Source organism: Cryptomeria japonica, chromosome 9, assembly GCF_030272615.1.
Source record: "Cryptomeria japonica chromosome 9, Sugi_1.0, whole genome shotgun sequence".
Classification (NCBI taxonomy): domain Eukaryota; kingdom Viridiplantae; phylum Streptophyta; class Pinopsida; order Cupressales; family Cupressaceae; genus Cryptomeria; species Cryptomeria japonica.
Genome location: NC_081413.1, coordinates 243,381,115 through 243,403,093, shown reverse-complemented (window position 1 = coordinate 243,403,093; position 21,979 = coordinate 243,381,115). Strand labels below are relative to the sequence as shown.

Sequence of the window (21,979 nt, the reverse complement as noted above, 5' to 3'; positions counted from 1 at the left end):
GCAACTTTTCATTGAACTCAACTGACGCTTTTTGTCGCAACCGAGAAAGTGTCGCCACGAGCAACTGAATCCTAGTCTACAGAAACCGAGAGAGGATTTTTAAGAGTGCCATAACATGACCCCGTAGGATCAGAAGGATCGTTCTTATGATTAACAGGCACCGAGAAACATGATGCCGAATATTGACAACTTTGAGCAACTTGAGCACTTAGGCGATTTCACTGCTAGGGTGTGGCCCACAACAATTGGGCGAGTTGGAGAGCAAAAAGAAGGCATTCCTAGCGTAAACCCAGCCACCTCGATGTGTACAAGCTGATGGTAAGACTCATGAACCTTCAATAGGTTCTTTTTTAGTGGTCTACCCCCATATCTGATCAAATGAACATTTAAAGCTACAAAAAGGTGTACAAGATGGAAAATAAAATGATGACATACCTTCAACTAGAGATGAAAATGATGACATACCTTGAAATTGAGGTGTACAAGATGGTGTAGCTCCAACACTTGATGTCAGTCATGAAGTACTTGCAACATCAAATGTCATAGAGGGAGTGCATTCAATATGAGATGTTGTAGACACTAACAGTGTGCCAATAAGAGATGGTGTGCCTTCAAATTGAGATGTAAGAGATGGGGTGCCTTCAACTTGAATTGTGGTAGACATGCTCTCAACCTTGGGATTCAATTGTCTCATTGCACAAAGGTTTTGCATCTGTTGCTTTTGTGTGGCCAATTTTGTCTCTCTCTTAGATTGGATGGATATTTCATGTTCCTCTTCAATTGACACCTCTTCAATTGGCACCTCTTCTTCTATGGTATTCAATTTCCTTTGTTCACGAAGTTGCTTCATTACTTCTCTTTTTTTTGCATTCTTAGCTTCACGCTCTTTCGGTGTTACATTTTTTGGTCATTTCCTCGGCATGATGATGATTTCTACATGTACATGCACATAGAAGAGAATAAAGTGAAATTATGCATCTATGACTGTCCTAATTATGCATATGTTAAAATGGATATATGAAATTGAAATTATTTCATGTATTCCTTTTTTAAATTATTTCATAAGATCTTAAAAAGGATGTATGAAATTGCAAATTTTGTTTTAAACCACTAAACAAATAATTTTCTTATGCAACTTCCTTCAAATGCATTGTTAAATCTAATGTAAATCTAATAGGATTATAATCAATTTTGACTCACACTTTTATTCTAACATTTAAACAAAATAATACTTAATAAGTATTTGAATTCTAAAAATAAGAAAATATTACCTCAATTATTCAAATTTGATAAAAAAACTATGTTCTTCCTCTTTGATGTTGCCAAATGAAAAAAAAGGTGGTGGAGAGCTATGGAATGTATAAAATAGCCTTGCATAAAATTTCAACACCATGCAAAAAGCATTTTTTTGTCTGATCATGCTCAGAAAGAAGACAAAATGAGAGAATGTGGGCTTGGATCATGGGTCAAGGGTCCCATATAGATGTTTTTTAGTGTAGCTCATTTGGTTAGTGCCAAATAACTTCCATTGAAATTTTTTAACCTTTGGTAAATTTCTACTCTATACCCTATAACCGTTTTTTAGTGCAACTCATTTGGCTAGCACCAAATATGGCGCTAGCCAAATGACTTCCTTTGAAATTTTTTAACCTTTGATAATTTTATACTCTATACCCTATAATCTATACTCTATACCCTATAGTTTGATAGACACAACCATAAAAATTAAACCATATGACCCTTTAGGACACAATATGGTGTCGTTATGGGTCGTATGGTGTCGTAAGGGGTAATAAGGTGTCCTATGACCCCTTAGGACAAAATACGGTTTTGTTATGGGTCGTATGGTGTCCTAAGGGGTCATATGGTGTCCTATGACCCCTTAGGACACGATATGACCCCTTAGGACACAATATGGTGTCGTTATGGGTTGTATGGTGTCGTAAGGGGTCATATGGTGTCCTATGACCCCTTAGGACATGATATGACCCCTTAGGACACAATATGGTGTCGTTATGGGTTGTATGGTGTCGTAAGGGGTCATATGGTGTCCTATGACCCCTTAGGACACAATATGGTGTTGTTATGGGTCGTATGGACACCTAAGGGGTCATATGGTGTCCAATGGGGCCATAGGACACCATATGACCCCTTAGGTATCGTTAGGGATCATATTGTTTTAACGGGTCATCTAGTTTTTTATGACCCCTTAAGACACCATATGACCCCTTAGGACACAATATGGTGTTGTTATGGGTCGTATGGTGTTGTAAGGGGTCATATGGTATCCTATGACCTCTTAAGACACCATATGACCCCTTAGGACACAATATGGTGTTGTTATGGGTCATATGGTGTCGTAAGGGGTCATATGGTATCCTATGACCCCTTAGGACACCATATGACACCTTAGGACATAATATGGTGTTGTTATGGGTTGTATGGTGTCCTAAGGGGTCATATGGTGTTCTATGACCCCTTAGGACATAATATGGTATCGTTATGGGTTATATGGTGTCGTAAGGGGTCATATGGTGTCCTATGACCCCTTAGGACACCATATGACCCCTTAAGACACAATACAGTGTCGTTATGGGTCGTATGGTGTCCTAATGTGTCATATGTTGTCTTATGACCCCTTAGGACACCATATGACCTCTTAGAACATAATATGGTGTTTTTTATGGGTTGTATGTTGTCGTAAGGGGTCATATGGTGTCCTATGACCCCTTAGGACACCATATGACCCCTCACGACACAATATGGTGTCGTTATGGGTCATATGGACACCTAAGAGGTCATATGGTGTCCTATGGGCCCATAGAACACCATATGACCCCTTAGGTGTTGTTAGGGATCATATTATGTCTTAGTGGGTTATATGGTGTGTTATGACCCCTTAAGACACCATATGACCCCTTAGGACACAATATGGTGTCGTTATGGGTCGTATGGTGTCATAAGGGGCCATATGGTATCCTATGACCCCTGAGGACACCATATGACCCCTTAGGACACAATATGGTGTTATTATGGGTCGTATGGTGTCCTAAGGGGTCATATGGTGTCCTATCACCCCTTTGGACACCATATAGCCCCTTAGGACATGATATGGTGTCATTATGGGTTGTATGGTGTCATAAGGGGTCATATGGTGTCCTATGACCCCTTAGGATACAATATGGTGTCGTTATGGGTCGTACGGTGTCCTAAGGGGTCATATGGTGTCCTATGACCCCTTAGGACACAATATGGCATTGTTATGGTTGTATGGATACCTAAGGGGTCATATGGTGTCCTATGAGGCCATAGGACACCATATGACCCCTTAGGTGACATTAGGGATCATATTGTGTCTTAACAAATCATATGGTGTGTTATGACCCCTTAAGACACCATATGACCCCTTAGGACATTTGATGTTGTCATTATGGGTTGTATGGTGTCCTAAGGGGTCATACGGTGTTGTAAGAGATCATCGCACACAATAAGACCATACTGACCTCATATGGTGTACTAGGGGCTCATATGGTGTCCTAAGGGGTCATAGGACACCATAAGAACCATACTAACACCATATGGTGTACTAAGGGGTCATATGGTGTCCTAAGGGGTCACAAGACACCATATAACCCCCTAGGATGCAATATGACCCCTAACGACACCTAAGACACCATATGGTGTCCTATGACCCATTAAGACACCATATGGTGTTGTTATGAGTTGTATGGTGTCCTAAGGGGTAATATGGTGTCCTACGACCACTTAGGACAAAATATGGTGTTGTTATGGGTCCTATGGTAACCTAAGAGGTCATATGGTGTCCTATGACCCCTTAGGACACCATATGACCCCTTAGGTGTCGTTAGGGGTCATATTGTGTCCTAAGGGGTCATATGGTGTCCTATGACCCCTTAGGAACTAGAGAGAGGAGGGAGTGAGTTAAAAACTGAGGGAAAGAGGTGAGAGAAGGAATTAGATGGGTGTAAGGATGTAGAGGGAGATAGCTTGAGGGATAGGAGTATAAGAAAATTGTGAGAGCTAGAGAGGGTAGGAACAAAGAAGAAAATGTATCTATAAGAATGAAGAGCCTGAGAAGAGGTAAGGGGAGAGAGAGAATATGAGATCTAGTTCATAGAGAGAGATGGAACTACGAGGGAAGGGTGATAAAGAAGGGAGAGGTGAGATGGGGGTTTCTATGTACATGTTTGGCGCTCTCCTTATTTGGCGCACCGAGCGCCAAACGTGTACATAGAAACCCCCATCTCACTTCTCCCTTCTTTATCTCCCTTCCCTCATAGTTCCATCTCTCTCTATGAACTAGATCTCATATTCTCTCTCTCCCCTTACCTCTTCGAGGGCTCTTCATTCTTATAGATACATACTCTTCTTTGTTCCTACCCTCTCTGGCTCTCACAATTCCCTTATTCTCCTATCCCTCGAGCTATCTCCCTCTTCATCCATATTTGGCACGCACCAAATATGGAATATGGACCACATTTGGCACGCACCAAATGGAATATCCATTCATCACATTTGGCGTATGCCAAATAGGGCAAGCACCATATTTGGCACGCGCTAAATGGCCCACTTTGGGAAAAACCAAACCTATGGTTTGGATTTACCTTGGGCATCCAACCCAAAGGTTTGGACGACCATTTTAGGCTAGAGACGTGTTTTTATCAGAACATTGAAAAATTTTGACATATTTTTGGTCGTGCTCTCCATCAGGTTTGCACATGTTTCAATGAAGTTAAAAAAAATACCGTGGTAAAATTGAACTCCCTCTAAGCTATCCAACAATGTAATTTATTTCAAATTTTGATTTCATTAAGTCTTTCATCTATAATTTCTTTTGTTAGTGTGTCCATTTTTTGTCAAAAACCAACATGCACTATTTTGAGTATAGGTTTTTACACGTTCATCAAATTTTGAAAAAACTTACATTTTAGAAACTAGACTCCATTCTACACTATTTAAAAAAAAAGTTTTTATTTTTTATTTTTTTTCAATGAGTTTAGGGAGGAGCACGCTCAAATTTTTGTTTTTCAGGATGTGTCCACTTCGAAAATTAGTAAAAAATCATATACTCATTAAAAAATTAGCTGAAAATTCTAACATAAACTACAAGGTTCTAGCTAATTTCTCACTGAAGCGATTTTAAAAATTCAAAAAAAAAGTTAACATTTTAGGGGGGCCACAACAAATGCTATGTTATGTTTTTTGCATAAAAACATGACAACTTTTTGTGGCCCCCCTTTTTGAAGCCCTTAATCTCCACCATTTTCAAAAAAAAATAATAGTTTAGAAAGTAGACTTGAAGCACTCTAACTCTTTTTCTTATTGCATCTTCAAATTTGTAGTGTAACTATCTTCAATTTGTCGTTGAAGTTTAGACTTTGTTGATTTCAGAAAAAAAGAGTGGCATCTTAAGACCCCCTTTCGGTACCACAACTTGGTGCATATACCCTGTTACTATCCTTTTATTATTATTGCGATTTCCTTACAATTATGTCCATGAACACCTTGACATTTTCACATCATCTTTCTTTTATTTTATCTTGCATTACTGCACATTTAAAACTCTTATAATTTCCACACTTGGGATCTGATTCACACATATTTTTCTATTTGTCTATGTTAGATGTTGTAGAAATAAAAATACCAAAGTAAGGATTTGACATAAAGGAAAATCTCCAAACAATCACAACAACATTTCTTGTTCCTTACAATAATCTAGGTATCTCTTCAAGAGAATATATAAAATCATATGAGAGCTTGGTGATATATTCAAGTTGCATTATTATTTTATTAATTTTTCATTTCATTATTGATTTATTTCTTTTTTGTAATTTTTTATTTTTTTTTTATTTTTTTATTATGTGTATGTGGTTTTTGTGGGTAGATGATGCAGAGCATCATGGACCCTCCCATAATCACATTACAACTCATCATTCTTTCTTCTTGAAAACTCAACTCTTCTTGTTTCACCTTCCTTCACTAGGCTTCACCAAGATGCCCAAATAGAACTCTCAACCTTACAAACTTGTTCCAACACTTCCTAGGGTCTCTACACACCCTATTCCAATTTACCCAATAGGCTTCACTCACCCTATCAACTAGGGTTTTCACAAACTCTTACCCGGGTCCCTAAATAGGCCAATCCCTAGTAGCCCTATTTAGCAGGTAATCTAACCTTTACTCAAAAGAGTCTCAAAAAACTTGCAAAAAAATTTATATATCTGGATACCATTTTTGAAGTTACACAACATATGTGAAAATCAACTATGGGTCTTTTGGATGAAATACTCAGACCAGGACCATGCTACTCACCAACTAGGCCCAATTAGCATTCTTTTCCAAAGAAAGTACCAAAAAATGGTACGACCACAACTCCAAACCAAAAAAAATTCTTGATGAATATTCCAAAACTATATATTTTTCAAGTTTCAAGACAATACACAATCATTTGATAGGTTAGATACTAAACCCCCCTTTTTAGGCCTAAAAAACTAGGGCCTCCTTGTTCAAACCCCAATACTCACTACCAGATATTGAAACTTGGTATTTACCATGAATTTACCATCCCTTGATATGTTTTCACATTGAAACACTACCTCTTTAAGGTAGATCATCTTCTGCTATACTCATGCCTCCATTTTCATGCTTTTCCTCACTCAATCTCTTGCAATCCCAAGGAAATTTGACCCTCTACCTCCCCATTTTGGATCATTACAAACATATTTAAAACTCTTCCCTTCATGGAAACCAAAACCCAACTCTTAACCACCCATACAACCACTTTTGGGTGTTTACAATTTTAATTTATTGTCAAATTGACACTTTTAGTTGTCAATTGACAAGTTTTTAACCTTTTTGCATCTGGACACTTTCTAATCAACTTTATTACATTAATATGGTCACACAAGACTTTATGAAACTTAAAATGCTCATTAAAAACCTATTCTACCCATTGAACCCCATTACACTACTCATTTTGACATTATTTGCCCAACATGGCAATTTTGACAACTTATTACAAAATGACTCATTACATGAGTTTGATGACTCCAAATGACATTATTATCCATTTTTAAAATATTAAATGGTCATTTTAACCTTATAGACTTAATTATCTAATAAATCTTCATTATGGCCTCATGGTAGCCAATCTTGTCCTGGGTGCTCCTGCACCATACTCCCCTCCTTAAAAAGTTTCCAAGTCTCTTGGAAATGTTGTACCTGCAAAACAAACATAAAAAAAAATGTACCATCTTGTCCTTGAAGTGATCTCATCTTCACCTTTAGTTTGTACTTGTCATTCTATTTAATTCTTATCCATTCTTTATCTCTTGTACCCCTCATTGCTGCTTTCTCCACTTGAGTCTTCTCCTCCATGCTTTGATTAGGTTGCTCCCATCTGCTCTCTATCTGACCTCCATCTTTACACATGCCAAAACATCTGATACTCTGACTCTTTCCTTTCATCTTCACTTTTGGTTTTCTATTCAATGTATTCACTATCAATATGAACAAAATCAAGAAGCAATAGCATGCCCCTTCCACCATCTGATTTCTACCAATATCCATCATCTTCACCATGTTTGGAATCTCTATCACAATAGCATACATTTGCAAAAAAATCAGACTTACCACCCAAAGACAACTCATAGTCTTATCATCAGCATATTTCATCTCCATGCTAAGAAAACTCACACTTTCACTAGCCTTGTCATGGCCCATCATCATCTTATCAACCAGCTCAAATTCCTTTACCAACCCATTCCTCATATCATGCCATTCCTCTTGGCATACCAACACTCTATCCAACTTCAAGGCTATATCATTAGCCTCATAATTCACTATCATAGGGATTCTTTGTTGTACTATACCCTTTACTCCATCGAAAGTACATTCCATTGTCCCAATCATTATCACTTTTGCATACTCAAGCCCTTCAAGACTAGAACCCTTGTTGTTATTACCAACATCTTTGTCTTCCATCTCTTTCTCAACTCTTAGAACCTCTTTGTCCTCGGTTTCATCATCTTCCTCACAAGCTAATTGCTGCTCTTTTCTCTCTTTCCCTTCCAAGGGAAAAATTACCTTTCCTCTAACATCTTTATCCTCTCCTAGGATCCTTGTCTCAACTTCATACACATCTGCCCTATCAACATCACCCTTTATCATACTATCCTCCACTTTCTTTGTCAGGAAATCAATTTTATCTTCTACTATGACCTCTCTAAGCCATCCTTGCCTCATCATTGGCAATACACCAACACTCTCACTCACATTTTCTCCTCTTCTCATATATACCTCTGACTTATCTGAGCTACAATCTTTCAAATCATCTGACTGACATGATGCACATCTTATCAATGGACTCTTCATTGGCACAATCTCACTTTTCTCCTTCTCAAGGATTGCTTCCTTGTTCTCCTTCACCTCATACCTTCTCTTTAAATATTCTTCTGGAAAATTAGACTCTACCTTGTCTTCTTCAAGCCTAGAAGTGGCTTCTATCTCTGTCTTTTCTCCATCCTTCTATTCCTCATACCTTAGGAACTCTCTTCTTGTAATCAACCTTATCCTTGACACTCCCCACACTGCCTTGTCATCCTGCAATGATTTCATTACAAACTTTTTCCCATCCTTGTTAATAACATATGCATTTTCTCTACCATCATGTAGGGCTTTAACATCAACTTTTCATACTCTACCCAAGATCATATGACAATAAATCAAAGGCATAATATCACATAGAATAGTATCATAATATGAACCAATATTGAAAGAAACATATGCTTTCTCTTTAACATCAACCCATTGATCATTGCTTACCCCAAATGCTTTGTAAGGTGACTCAAGAGGTTTCCTTGGTAGGTTCAACTTCTCAACCATCTCTACTGAAACTAGATTTTCAAAAGAACCATTGCCAACAACAACCTTGCATACCTTACCCCTACATCTGCATTGTGTCAGGAATATAGATTGCCCCTGAGCATACCCTGCCCACATTTCTTCATCTTCTTCCATGATGGTTTCCTCTTTTATCTCTCAGTCTTCAATCTACAATCTGCAAGGACCTATTGCCTTGCTTTGATACCACTATGATGCAGAGCATCATGGACCCTCCCACAATCACATTGCAACTCATCATTCTTTCTTCTTGAAAACTCATCTCTTATTGTTTCACATTCCTTCACTAGGCTTCATGAAGATGCCCAAATAGAAATGTCAACCTTACCAACTTGTTCCAACACTTCCTAGGGTCTCTACATACCCTATTCCAATTTACCCAATAGGATTCACTCACCCTATCAACTGGGTTTTTCACAAACCCTTACCCGGGTCCCTAAATAGGCCAATCCCTAGTAGCCCTATTCAGTGGGTAATCTAACCTTTACTCAAAATAATCTCCAAAAACATGTAAAAAAAATTATATATCTAGATACCCTTTTAGAAGCTACACGAAATATGTGAAAATAAACTATGGGTCTTTTGGACGAAATACTCAGACTACCACCCTACTACACACTAACTAGGCCCAATTAGCACTCTTATCCAAAGCAAGTACCAAAAAATGGTACAACCACAACTCCAAACAAAAAAAAGTCTTGAAAAATGTTCCAAAACCATATATTTTCCAAGTTTCAAGACAATACACAATCATTTGATAGGTTAGATACTAAACCCCCCCTTTTAGGCCTAAAAAACTAGGGCCTCCTTGTTCAAACCCCAAAACTCACTACCAGATATTGAAACTTGGTATTTACAATGAATTTACCATGCCTTGACACTTTTTCACATAAAAACACTACCTCCTTAAGGTAGATCATCTTCTGCTATACTCATGCCTTCATTTTCATGCTTTTCCTCACTCAATCTCTTACAATCCCAAGAAAATTTGACCCTCTACCTCCCCATTTTGGATCATTATAAACATATTTAAACCTCTTCCCTTCATGGAAACTGAAACCCAACTCTTAACCACCCATACAACCACTTTTGGGTGTTTACAATTTTAATTTATTGTCAAATTGACACTTTTAGTTGTCAATTGACAAGTTTTTAACCTTTTTGCATCTTGACACTTTCTAATCAACTTTATTACATTAATATGGTCACATAGGACCTTATGAAACTTAAAATTCTCATTGAAAACCTATTCTACCCATTGAACCCCATTACATTACTCATTTTGACATTATTTGCCCAACATGGCAATTTTGACAACTTATTACAAAATGACTCATTACATGAGTTTGATGACTCCAAATGGCATTATTATCCATGTTTAAAATATCAAATGGTCATTTTAACCTCATAGACTTAATCATCTCATAAATCTTCATTATGGCCTCGTGGTGGCCAATCTTGTCTTGGGTGCTCCTACACCAGTAGAGTAGCACATTTATTGCTTTAGCCCCATAGGGTGATAATGCACCAAAAAAATGTCCCATGAGGTTCCTTCCTTCCCCCCATTTCAGATTTGTAGTAAATAATCTAAAAATTACTAATTTATTTTTGAAAGTCACTAATTTCTCATTTCCTTCTATGCTCTAGTTTTAAGATTAGATAAAGAAGGAGAGGACCCAAACCCTTGCATAACTGCTAGGAGATAGAAGAAAGGGGCCTCATGAAGAGGGATATAACACAACATTAAGTCCAGCAAACATAGAAAAAACCCAAAACCAGCTCAAGAACAAAAAGTAAATCTAGACGCAAAAGAAAACAAAATCGAATGTGATGAGCACGAAAAACTACCGAAGACATGAACTGATGGTCTATAGAACGAGTGTTTTAATATATTTCCAATCTTGGCTAATCTTCTTAAATTTATCTCAAGAAGAGTCTTTTTATTATACCCTTGGTTGAAGTAGTAGCGAGATACTTTTCTTTAGTGTTTCCAATTGTACTAGTTGGGTCCATGGTAGTACCAATTGCAATCTCCATTGATCTCTTACTCTTAGCATGTCTTTGCTTGAACTCTTCTTGGAGAGATTACATAAAAATAATTGTTTTCTTGACATTACCCTACTATAAATCTCAATCTCTTCCATTTATTTATCAAAGTTTTTTTGTTATCATTAGTTTTAGAGGTAGCCCTTGTCATTTCCTTTCTTTCTTCCTATAAGGCCACCTTGGTGCTTAGTGATTTGACCTCCTCATCCAAATTGTCCCATCACATGAGATTCTCCACTAGGTCATTAGAAACCATCCAACCTTTGTCATATTTATCCTCTGTTGACGAGTTGATATCCCTCACCTTTGCCTCACCCAAGGCCTCCAATCTATTAATTTTATTTTTTTACATTTTTGAGGTGTAATAAGAACTAATGAATAATTTCATTTTGCTTGTTATAAGTGATGAAAAACTCATGAACTTTGTCCACAACCGCCATTAACTCCTGAGAACAAGGGGATGAAATAGGAGAGAGTGGGGGGAAACCTAGGGTCAGTGTAGAAGGATTAGAGGTCATCTTAATAACATTAGGGGTTAAATTATTATGGATCTATTTTGATCCTATAATCTAGGAGGAAGAGGACTCCTTTGAGATAATCTCCACAATGATAGGTTCTTTTATAACATTCTCTTTCTAGGGTTGGGTTTGAGGTTAAATAGTTTTCATCTTGGTAGTGTATATGGTGAAAATGGATAGCAATAATAACAATATTGAAAGGCTAAATGAATTCAACCACAAAACCCTAGCCTAACAACAACAAAGATCCACCATAACATATGAAGATTACCTAAGACAATGCAAATCAAATGAAATCACAAAGATTATACCATCACATGTCCAATAGGGTTTGGATCTCCATTCTTCCTATCTCCATTGATCTTGCTTGACATATTTGCTCTTAGATTTTATGTGCACAAGAGCTCAACAAAGAACGGAATGTGGTTGCAAGTAGGATCATAGTGTAGTCAAGTGCATAAGATTCATTCGAATGTCTCATTAGGGTTTGATAATGAAGGAAGCATCTCCTTATATAGAAGACACAATATGAAATGGAGGGATAAGATTGAGAGGTGTAAAAGGAGGTCGGCTATGATTAGAGGGTAGGTAAAAGAAATAATAAAATAATGAAAGGGGTAGGTAGTGTATGAATTAAGAGATGAATGACATGTGTCATAGGTAGAAAAGGCTAATGAATTAATCAAATAAATAAAGATTTATTTAATTAATAGAAGAAGTAGGATAATTAATTAAATAAGAATATTTATTTAATTTAGGAAAAGGATAATTTAAATAAATAAATGTATTTATTTAAATGAGAAATAAGGCTAGAAGAGGATAAATGAATTAATTAAATAAATAAGGATTTATTTAATTAATAGAAGAATTAGGCTTCGATAATTAAATAAATAAAATATTTATTTAATTAGACATGACAATTTTAGGTGTCTACAGGCAGTATGCTAGGTTTTGACCTCAGTAGCTAGCTATTTAGAATGGGGGGTGACCATACAAGACCTAGAGGTACCTTTACAATTAGTCTGTAGGGAATTAGAAAATTTTACAACAAAGATAGGGTTCAATATGAGTCCAATAGGGTTTATACTAGGGATACTTGTAGGGGACACATCCAAATGGAAATTGCAAAGCTTGAGGATTAACCCCTGGTGAAGGGGAAGCACTTCCTTTGATTTAGCTCATAGATTGAGATGTATGAACAAATCCAAAAGAGAAAATTCATTTTAATGATATGTCTAAAATGATATAGCATTGCAAATAGTTTTGAGTGGAATTTTTTGTCCATGTCATGCCATCTAGCGTGATGTATTTCATTATGACTAGTGCAACCTCCTTGCATTCCCCTAAGAGGTCCTCCCTTTTGAAGTCATTCTGCAACCAAGAGATTCTCTCACTCGCCTCTAAGAATCTCTTCAAGGCATCTTTATAATTTCCTTTGGGTTTTTCTAGGTAAAATCATGCATTCCACCATAATCCTAGTACCAACTGCTCTAAGCTCCATAGATATAATAAAGGAAACCCCCTATGCAGACCTTCTCCTCATCCTAGGAGCATGAAACTTATTTTGAGAGAGAGAGATTAAAGCCTTTTATACCCTTAAAGCAGGAGGAAAGGTTGCCCCTTTCAATCATTGACAAAAGCACTTCTGTATTTTTATAATTATCATAATTATCTAGTTCGATTTGGATAAGATATCCTCTCATGGTAGGCCAGTTCTAAAAAAACCAATGATAATGGTCAAGGAAGGGTAAGAAAAATATTAAATTAGAAAATGACAAGAAATAGTGGCTTAAGGAAAGACAGTCCTCTTCACGAATATAAAAGGAAATTTCCCCATTGTGTAATTATTATAGGAAATGAAGAAAAAAGGTATAATTAAAATGATTGTCCTAAAAAATTTATACCAAATTTGTGCTTATGTCATCCTAAATTGCAACACAAACATCCCCTAGGAGATCATGCAAAGTAGTTCATATTTGGAAGGAATTGGTGTAGCGACCTAGATTGGCCATCCTATCAACAACTCTATTTCCCTCCCAAAGGGTGTGGGTGAGTTTAACGTGTCCAATAGTTGAAAGAATGTAACTAAATTTAACAATGAGATCTTTCATGGTCCAACCTAGGGATACTTTGCCACAAAGCATCATGATTATATTTTTGGAGTCTCCTTCAATAGTGATCTTTTGCAATCCTTTGTTCAGAGCAATAGATGTGTCATAGAAGACCACATCAACAAGCAAACCTTGAGGTCTAGATTTGAATATTTGCCACACACACTAGCGCCAACTTATCCTTTATGTCTCTAATGCTGGCATCCCCACTCACTCAACCCAGGTTATCCTTAGAGAGCCATCAATGTTAGATTTCATCCAAGAGGTATTGGGGGAGGGTAGGGAGACTCTTTCTATTGTCTATTTAATTACAAATATCCTATTTAACAGTATTTTTGAGATTGAAGATCTAATTTATTCAATAGTAGCAAACTGATCTGAATCATAATGAAAAAGTAGTGAAAATTATTTTAACTAATATACCTTCGCTAAATCACAAATATTTATTTTTTACACTTTATTGAACAAAATTATTTTTTAATGATAAATTTAAACTAATACATAAAAATTAAATAATTTATTTAACAAATTATCAATTAACTTGAAGATAATAAATAATTTATTATATGAATTACCAACAATTAAGGAGACAGACAATAATAATAAAAGATTAAATTTCTACCAGTTTACAAATAATTATAAATTATAAATGAACTTTATAAACAAAAATACCATCTAAATATAATTTTAATGTAGCTTATAAATCAAAATGGAAAAATCACGATTTCAATATAATTTTAATGTAAATTGTTTTTAAAGGCTTCTAAATTGTTTTGTTGTAAACCAGTTTAATTTTTCAATTATATCAACTAAGGTTAGAGGAAATACCTGAACTGCTGTGTAAGGGGAAGCCCAGATTGAACTCTTACTCCATAGTAGAAATCCTCTCCATTGGAAGGCAATGACAGATGCCTTTTTCTAAGGGAAGCCACTACCACTTGTGCGAGCCCTGTGAAGGGGCTACCTTTTGGACTTATACAATTGTAAAACCTCGTCCCGGACAAGAATAATACTAAAGATATCCCCTTCAGAGCAACACAAATCCCAAATCCCCATGCCCAGCTCACATTAGATTGAATATACACAATCACAGTGGACGCTATCATGATTGAGACAAAGAACACACAATAATACCAGTTGAAGAAACTCTGATGCTGGTTTCCACCACCCTTTACAAACTGATCTGCTCCAAAAGCTGCTGAATTGTACTTTGCTCCTGCAGCTCCTGCAGTTAGCAATGCAAAATAAAGATACAGGACACCATACTGTCCTGTGGTAGGGCGAACACAACTTCCTGGAGCTCTTAAATTGGGACTACATGGAGATGGTCTTAAGGGATCTATAATGGCCGTCAGCATTAACAAAATCATTGCCTGAAACAAACATGCAACAGAAGAAAATGAAATTGACCACTCAAACCCATTATACAATTTTATGCAAAATATAATGTAAGGACTTGGGAAGAACGTACAATTGTTGATAGAACTGAACCAATGGAAATTGCCCAAAAGCGACCCAGATATGCATCTGTAAGAAATGCTCCTATTAATGGAGCCAGCTCGATTCCTCCACTGGATATGTTGATGATATGGGTGGCTTCAATGTTGTTTATGTTGAACTCTGTGGTTAAGTAAACAATCATGTTTGCTGCCAAACCAGTGACTGCTATTACAGCGCAGAGTTCACTTCCTGCTTACAAAACGTTTGAATGAGAACAAAATAGCAAAACTTTCAAAATTCTAAGTAACAAACCCATGAAAATAAAACGATTGAACTACCTATAATAAAAGGAAAAGTTCTCCATCCTCCACGGTCCTTATCTACATTCTTCTCTAAATCCTTCGGTAACTGTTCAACTGCTAATTCAGGTGTTGCAGGTTGAAAGCAGTGAACTTCAGTCTGCATCTCAACCATATTATCCATCGCCATGCTAAACAAAATGGGAATTCTGTTGAATCATTTGTTGGAGGGATTCTTGCTTATTTTTGAGTTTCATCAATAAAGATAATTTCTAAAACAAACAAAAGTTGATTATGTGTTGAATTTAAGTCGTAAGAATGATGATATATTTGGTTGATTATACCATTCACTAAAACATAAAATCTCACAGAAGTACGATGAATAAAATCCCATTTCTAGATGATTTTGACAAACAAACAAAATTCTTTAGTTGATAAGGCCAACTTAATGGTGAAAATGTTTGTGGACACAATAGTGCTCAACCATTGGGTGTTTGAATTTACGAACAAGACCATCATTAGATTTTCAGTGTTGTATATCATCAATGCTGACGTGCAATTCGTATCATCTTGGCGTCGCTAGAAACAATGAAATGAAGTAAAGGCGCCCAACCAGCAAAACCATTAGGTAAGGTTATAGTGCTACTGTTAATGCATAGGCTTGTAAATCATAAGATAATTAAAACAATTAAGAAAGAAAGAAAACAGCACGAAGTAAATCGCTCATCGACAGCGAAGAAGCACCAAGGTGGTTAATTCTTAATCAGTAACTACTAATCTTAGCAATTTTAAACAATTAATTGATCCTTTTTCTCTCTCTCTCTCTCTATATATATTTATTTGTTAAGGTGTTAATTTCTTGAGATTTAAATTTTGAAATGTTTTTAAAAGTTTAGGTGACTTGGAATTATGAATCTCTGAGGTCATAAACTCAGCCGTATTAACAAAGCACATTTGAATTTGAACCTTAGTTGTTACAATAACAACACCACCACTTAACCAACACACTATGAGAAGAACCCAAAATTTTAAAATGTGATTATAATGGCAAAATGTTTATATTCATGTTATTTTTTACTAGTTTTGTGTCTAAATTTTTAAATGTTTAAAATATAATATTCATAAGATGAATGATTTTTTGTTGGGTTCAATTCATTGTCCCATTTTCATTTAAGAGAGTTGTTTATTGCAATTTATAATTTTTTAATCATTTGTTTATCATTGGTAGACCTTTATTTACACTTCTACATAGTTATTTCTTGTCTCAAAAATACCATCTTTGTTCCAAGGTTATTTTTCTACAGCTCGAGATTGTTTTACTTTAGTCCCAAACCACATAAGATTGGACTTGAAATTTAAATTATTAAAAAAAATTAAATTATATATTTCCTACCAGTTTCTACTAGTCATTATCAACGAAATGAATAAACATTTTTACTATATGTTATTTTGTCATGGTATATGAAGACATTCAATCTGCAGCTAATTTTAGTTGATTACAAAATAAAATAAAATTCTGAAACACATAAATTTGTAAAGGAATCAAAGAATTAAATTTTCATTGATTGTTATCTTAACTATTTGTATGTCTATTTTTGTTGTCTTTCTTTCATCACCATTAATATAGCCCATGGAAAGAGTTTTCTCCAGGAGAACCGACTCATTTATTAAGTTTGTAAACTTATTATAGAGACCTAAAGTTACCTCTCAACATTTTTTCTATCATGAATCCCCTTCACATCACTATATTCTAAATTATTATATGTACTAATTTCAAGAAGAACCTTAAATGTGAAGTTATGTTACATTTTTGAGCACATACATCATTGCTAGAACAAGTGACTTATAAGTGAGCTAATTGTTATTGTCTTTCACATTTTTAACGTGTATTTTTAGCTCAATATAGAGGTTGTATTTAAATATGAAATACGTCTTTAATTTATTAAATATTGAATCTTTGTTTGCAATTTAAATTTATATGCATATATTTGGGGATATCTATTCAACCCACACCCGTTGGACCCACACCTCTTCTAGTATCATTTTTTTTTTTGGTATATGTTGATAGTTAAATTAATTTGTATATGATTTCAGAATGCTTATTCATATTTTAATGCATGCTTTTTCCCGACAACATGTTCTTTAGAGTTTTGAACATTCTTTGACCCATTGGTTTTAACATTATTTCTTGATCATTTTGTAATATTTTTAATCTTTCCTAATCCGTTTTTCTAGTCTCAAATTTATAATTTGTTTTCACACTATCATTGTAATTTGTTTATAAAACTAATCCTTGTACAATATTTCTGCTAAATTTTTTTTTGTGTATTTCCATGTACAAGATTTCTATTAAATTTTCTTGTTCTATTATGTATGTTTTGCTTTTAAATGTTTTTATTTAATTTTAGTGTCTATGTTTAAAGATCAATGCTTCAACTTAACCAATAAGAACACATGAAATAATAATTTATTAAACATAGAATTCACCTTTTAAAATCTGTTTTCTAAGATTGACATGTATATTTCTCTCTTAGTGTGCACGTTTTATTTCACAATTTATATTTTTTCCTGAGTTTTGTGCTTTTAAATAAATATTATTTACAACTTGTTTGTGGTAACCCCATTTTTTTAGTATTTAACAAGCCTAAGACACTTGTTAAAAAATATTAACTTATGTTTATATATATTTCACTTGTCTAAGGATGTATCTTTTCATCACTAGAGTAGCTGTACACATGTATGCTTATGAAATTAACTCTTGTATACCTTTTTGTGAGCACTTGTTAAATGCGTATGTTCTCTCGTCACAATGAAAGATGATCTTGAAGATAAAAATATCAAATCTTGTTCTATTTTGTTTTATTTTAGTCGAGAGCAAATAATTTGTGTATGCTTTTTTTTCATACCATAAGGTGATCTTGGAAAATATAAGAAATTATTCTAATTTCCTTTTATTGGTACTTTTTTTATATTTTATCATCACGATATATAATCTGAACCCATTTATTCTAGTGGTATTTTTATCAATAAAGTCTTGAATTTTACTCCTTAAGGAATAACACTTTTCAATGTCATGACCAGACTAACAATGATATTGGAAAAAGCTTTGGGATCATGATGGGGTGTGAAAGGTTTGGAAGTGTCAATTAGTTTGATGGGAGGAAGTTTCAACAAATTATTATTCAACAATTGTGTCATAATGATATGCAAAGACTCAGAAAGAGGAGTATTTTTTTTTTCAAACGTACTTGGATAAAGGAGGCACACCTGTGGTTGCAGCTGCTACTTGGGTATTGTTGTTCTCATTGAACTTGATGAATCCCTTGTTAAGTTTAAACTTGGTAAAATAATTTTGGGCACCTCCATTCTTATCAATCATATCTATTAAAGGAGATGATTCAAATTGACTCACTTGAATTTTATAATTACAAAGCACTATGCACAACTGTGTAGAGGAAGTAAAACTAGAAAATAGAATCTTATCCCTTTAATGTATTTTTGTAAATTAGAAATAAAAATTCTTTGAACATCTTTATCAAGCATAGGATAAGCAATTTGAGAATACAAATGTTTATAGCTACCAATAAAATTAGTAAATCTTTTTTAACATCTTGCTTACAATGAATCAAATTAGTCAAAGTAATCTTAGGACCAATATTATTGTGAAATTGTTGAATGAAAGAATTATCCAATTGTTGAAATGGTCTAGTAGAATAAGGAGGCAAAGGACAATACCATTGCAATGCTTTCTCCCTAAAATTTATAGTAAACAATTTAGCCAGAAGTCTTTATTCATGTGAAAAATCACTACATAAAGTTTGTAATATTTTCACATGAGTCAAGGGGTCACCTTTTCTATTATCAAGCTTTAATTGAGGGACTTCAATATGTTTAGGAGGGATAACATAAACAATATCATTAGATAATGATCTCCCTATATCAAATATGGGCACATTAAAATTGGATTGGTTCATAGAAGCTATTTGTTGTTGTAAGGATGAAATGATTTGTGCTAGGTTGTTGTATGTTGCTTTGTTGGATGGATTGAAATTGGACATGTTTGATTGGGTTGGAGTAACATTGTTTAATGAAGGTAGAGGTAGAGTGTAAGGAGGTGGAACACTATGGTATGTAGGTATGGGAGATGATTGGGTCACAAATGGAAGACTCGCAAAAGGAGGTATGAAAGAATTTTGATCAACAAAGTTTCCTAGTTGACTGATATGTGTAGGATTAACATTTTGTGTGGAAGTAGCCATGATAGTGGATGTGAAAGTAGGCACAATAGGCATAGATGTAGCCATAATAATAGAATGATTAATGTGACTAGGTGCTTGACTGTAACCAAGGACTTTAGAACAACTTTTCTTAGGCACAATATTAGTGTCAACAATATGAGCAAGGAAAAACAACAAATCAATGCCAATTTTATCACTTTGAACCATTCGTTTTAATCCTTCAATCAATGAGATTGCCTAAGTTTATGGGGATTGTTGACTCATCCATTTTTGAAGATTTTCAAATTCATTGTCAATCTTCTCTAATTGATCAACACAAATCCTAGTTACCGATTCACCCACATCATGAGAATTATATAAAGAATAAAAATAAATGACTGTATTTATTGGAATAGAAGATCCACCAATATTCTCATCAAACAAGTTATCCAAATTAGGCTCCATATCCTTAGTAATTAAACCTTGGGAATCCTTAATTCTACATTTTCTTATCAGAAAAACATTATAGTTAGGACTAATGGTAGTAAAACTCATGCACAAAGGAGCAAAATTTTAATTTGAAATAAAAAAAACAATTGTGATTAAGCAATCTAAAATTTTGTAAAAGTGATTGGTTAGCCAATTAATTAACTAATTTGATTTGTGAATTTGAAAAGACAAATGCATTTAGGTCATAGCATAGCATTTCATAACTATCAAATTTGAAATTTGATTTGAAAAATTATGTAACCCACATGTAAATTTAGAATTATAAGTTGGGTTTTTTGTATATTCAAGTAGTACTAAATTTATGTAGTTCAATTTAAAAGTTAGATCTAGGAGGGAAAATTTGAATTTTAAACTAAATGAATAATCAGATTTGAAATAATAAATCCAAATTAGACAACCCACAAGGTCAATTTTAGAATGAAAAATTAGGGTTTTTGTGAATTTAACCTCTAAAATTTTGAAATTCAATTGAAAATTAAACTTGTAATTATTAATTTAAATTTAAATGTATAAACACTCAGACTTGAGAACATAAATAAAAAAAATTAAAGTGTAAGACATCGGGTTCACCAAAATGTAATGGTGAAAGTATTAGGGTTTCCCCCATAAAATGCATGAAAATTGCTAATATTTAGTCTTAGGGACCATTACATTAGAAAAGGCATGAGCCTAATATACCTAGCCACAAATTAGAAAGGATACAACTAGTAATTCTTACTAGATTCACTTTGGGGGGCCTCTTCTTTTAAGTTGAAATGTGAAAAATGTTGAAATTAGGGTAAATGTGTCAAAATTGAAGTGAAAATGCATAAACAATGAGCTACAATCATCGGACTGAGGCATGAACCTAGATTTGAGCAATATAAAATTGTTCAAATCTTTTCCTAGAAGGAGCTACTAAAATGTGGGGACAAGGATGCTCGTTGCTCTGGTCCTCAACGCTTTTTGTTGTCTAAAGAGGAATCTATTCATCTATGTAAGTAAAGCCAATTCTGAATATCACAACTTTGTACCTCTTGCTACACACACTAGAGAAGGGAAATATGTTGGATTAGGGGTTTTCCTTAGGTCAAACCCCAATTTTGGAATTAACCATGAAATAGAAATGAAATGTAATTGAATTGTAGTAATGGAAATGATTTCCTTTTGAGGGAAATGATGAATAATGTTTGAAACACTAATGCCATACATTTTAATGGAGTTTTGTTTATCTCCACAAGGTATTAAAGTTTCATAAAGTCTTCATAAAGATAGAACATGAATGTCAAATCCAATGCTTGAATCTTGACCTTAATTCTACTCTAATGCTTGAAAGAGGACTGATTCCTTGCTCACTTAAACTTAAATGTTTGATTGCTTGAATTTATTATGTGGTTAACAAAATGAGAGGGGTGGACCTCCTTTTATACATGCTTGTCAATTTTTTTTAGTTTTCCAACATGAGCCAACACGAGATCAAGATTCCCACTCAAATGATGTTACCATTGAGGGGGCCCAAAATAGGTCCTGATTGGGAGGAACAAAGTATTGGTGCCTTAGTCCTGACCAATTAGGGACACAAGAAATAGGGTAAAAAATGATGAATTTAAAAATGAATGAATTATTTGCACATTGTCAGAAGAACCAGAGCTCCAATCAGGCCTCAAAATAGGAATGCCAAAGTCCCAAATGAGGAAAAAATTGTAAGGAAGTACAATTCAGGGTGGTAGTCTTACATGAGATGTTCTTGAAACTAAACATATATTTGTCTTAAACGGGGTGTTTGGACTTGAAACCATACAAAAGTAAGTGTTATACAAAATATTTCATTCCTAAAACTAGACACACATTTACATTTTCATTTCATGTCTTATACAGGTTGTGGCATGGTTAAAGCCAACAAAAAAAAAAGTCTTATACAAGGTCCCTAACTCTTG

At 34.6% G+C, this 21,979-nt stretch overlaps 1 protein-coding gene across 1 annotated transcript in view; it reads right to left on the bottom strand.

The window, feature by feature from the left end:
- Positions 1-15,579, bottom strand: part of LOC131037188 (protein NRT1/ PTR FAMILY 2.3) — a 32,550-nt gene extending 16,971 nt beyond the window's left edge. Inside the window, exons 1-3 of the mRNA XM_057969259.2 lie at positions 15,376-15,579; positions 15,069-15,286; positions 14,426-14,970 (exon numbers count right to left, since the gene is read on the bottom strand). Coding sequence (XP_057825242.2) covers positions 14,426-14,970; positions 15,069-15,286; positions 15,376-15,526 — 914 coding nt within the window. The 5' untranslated portion in view covers positions 15,527-15,579. The remainder of the gene's footprint in view (positions 1-14,425; positions 14,971-15,068; positions 15,287-15,375) is intronic.
- Positions 15,580-21,979: the final 6,400 nt, after the last annotated feature.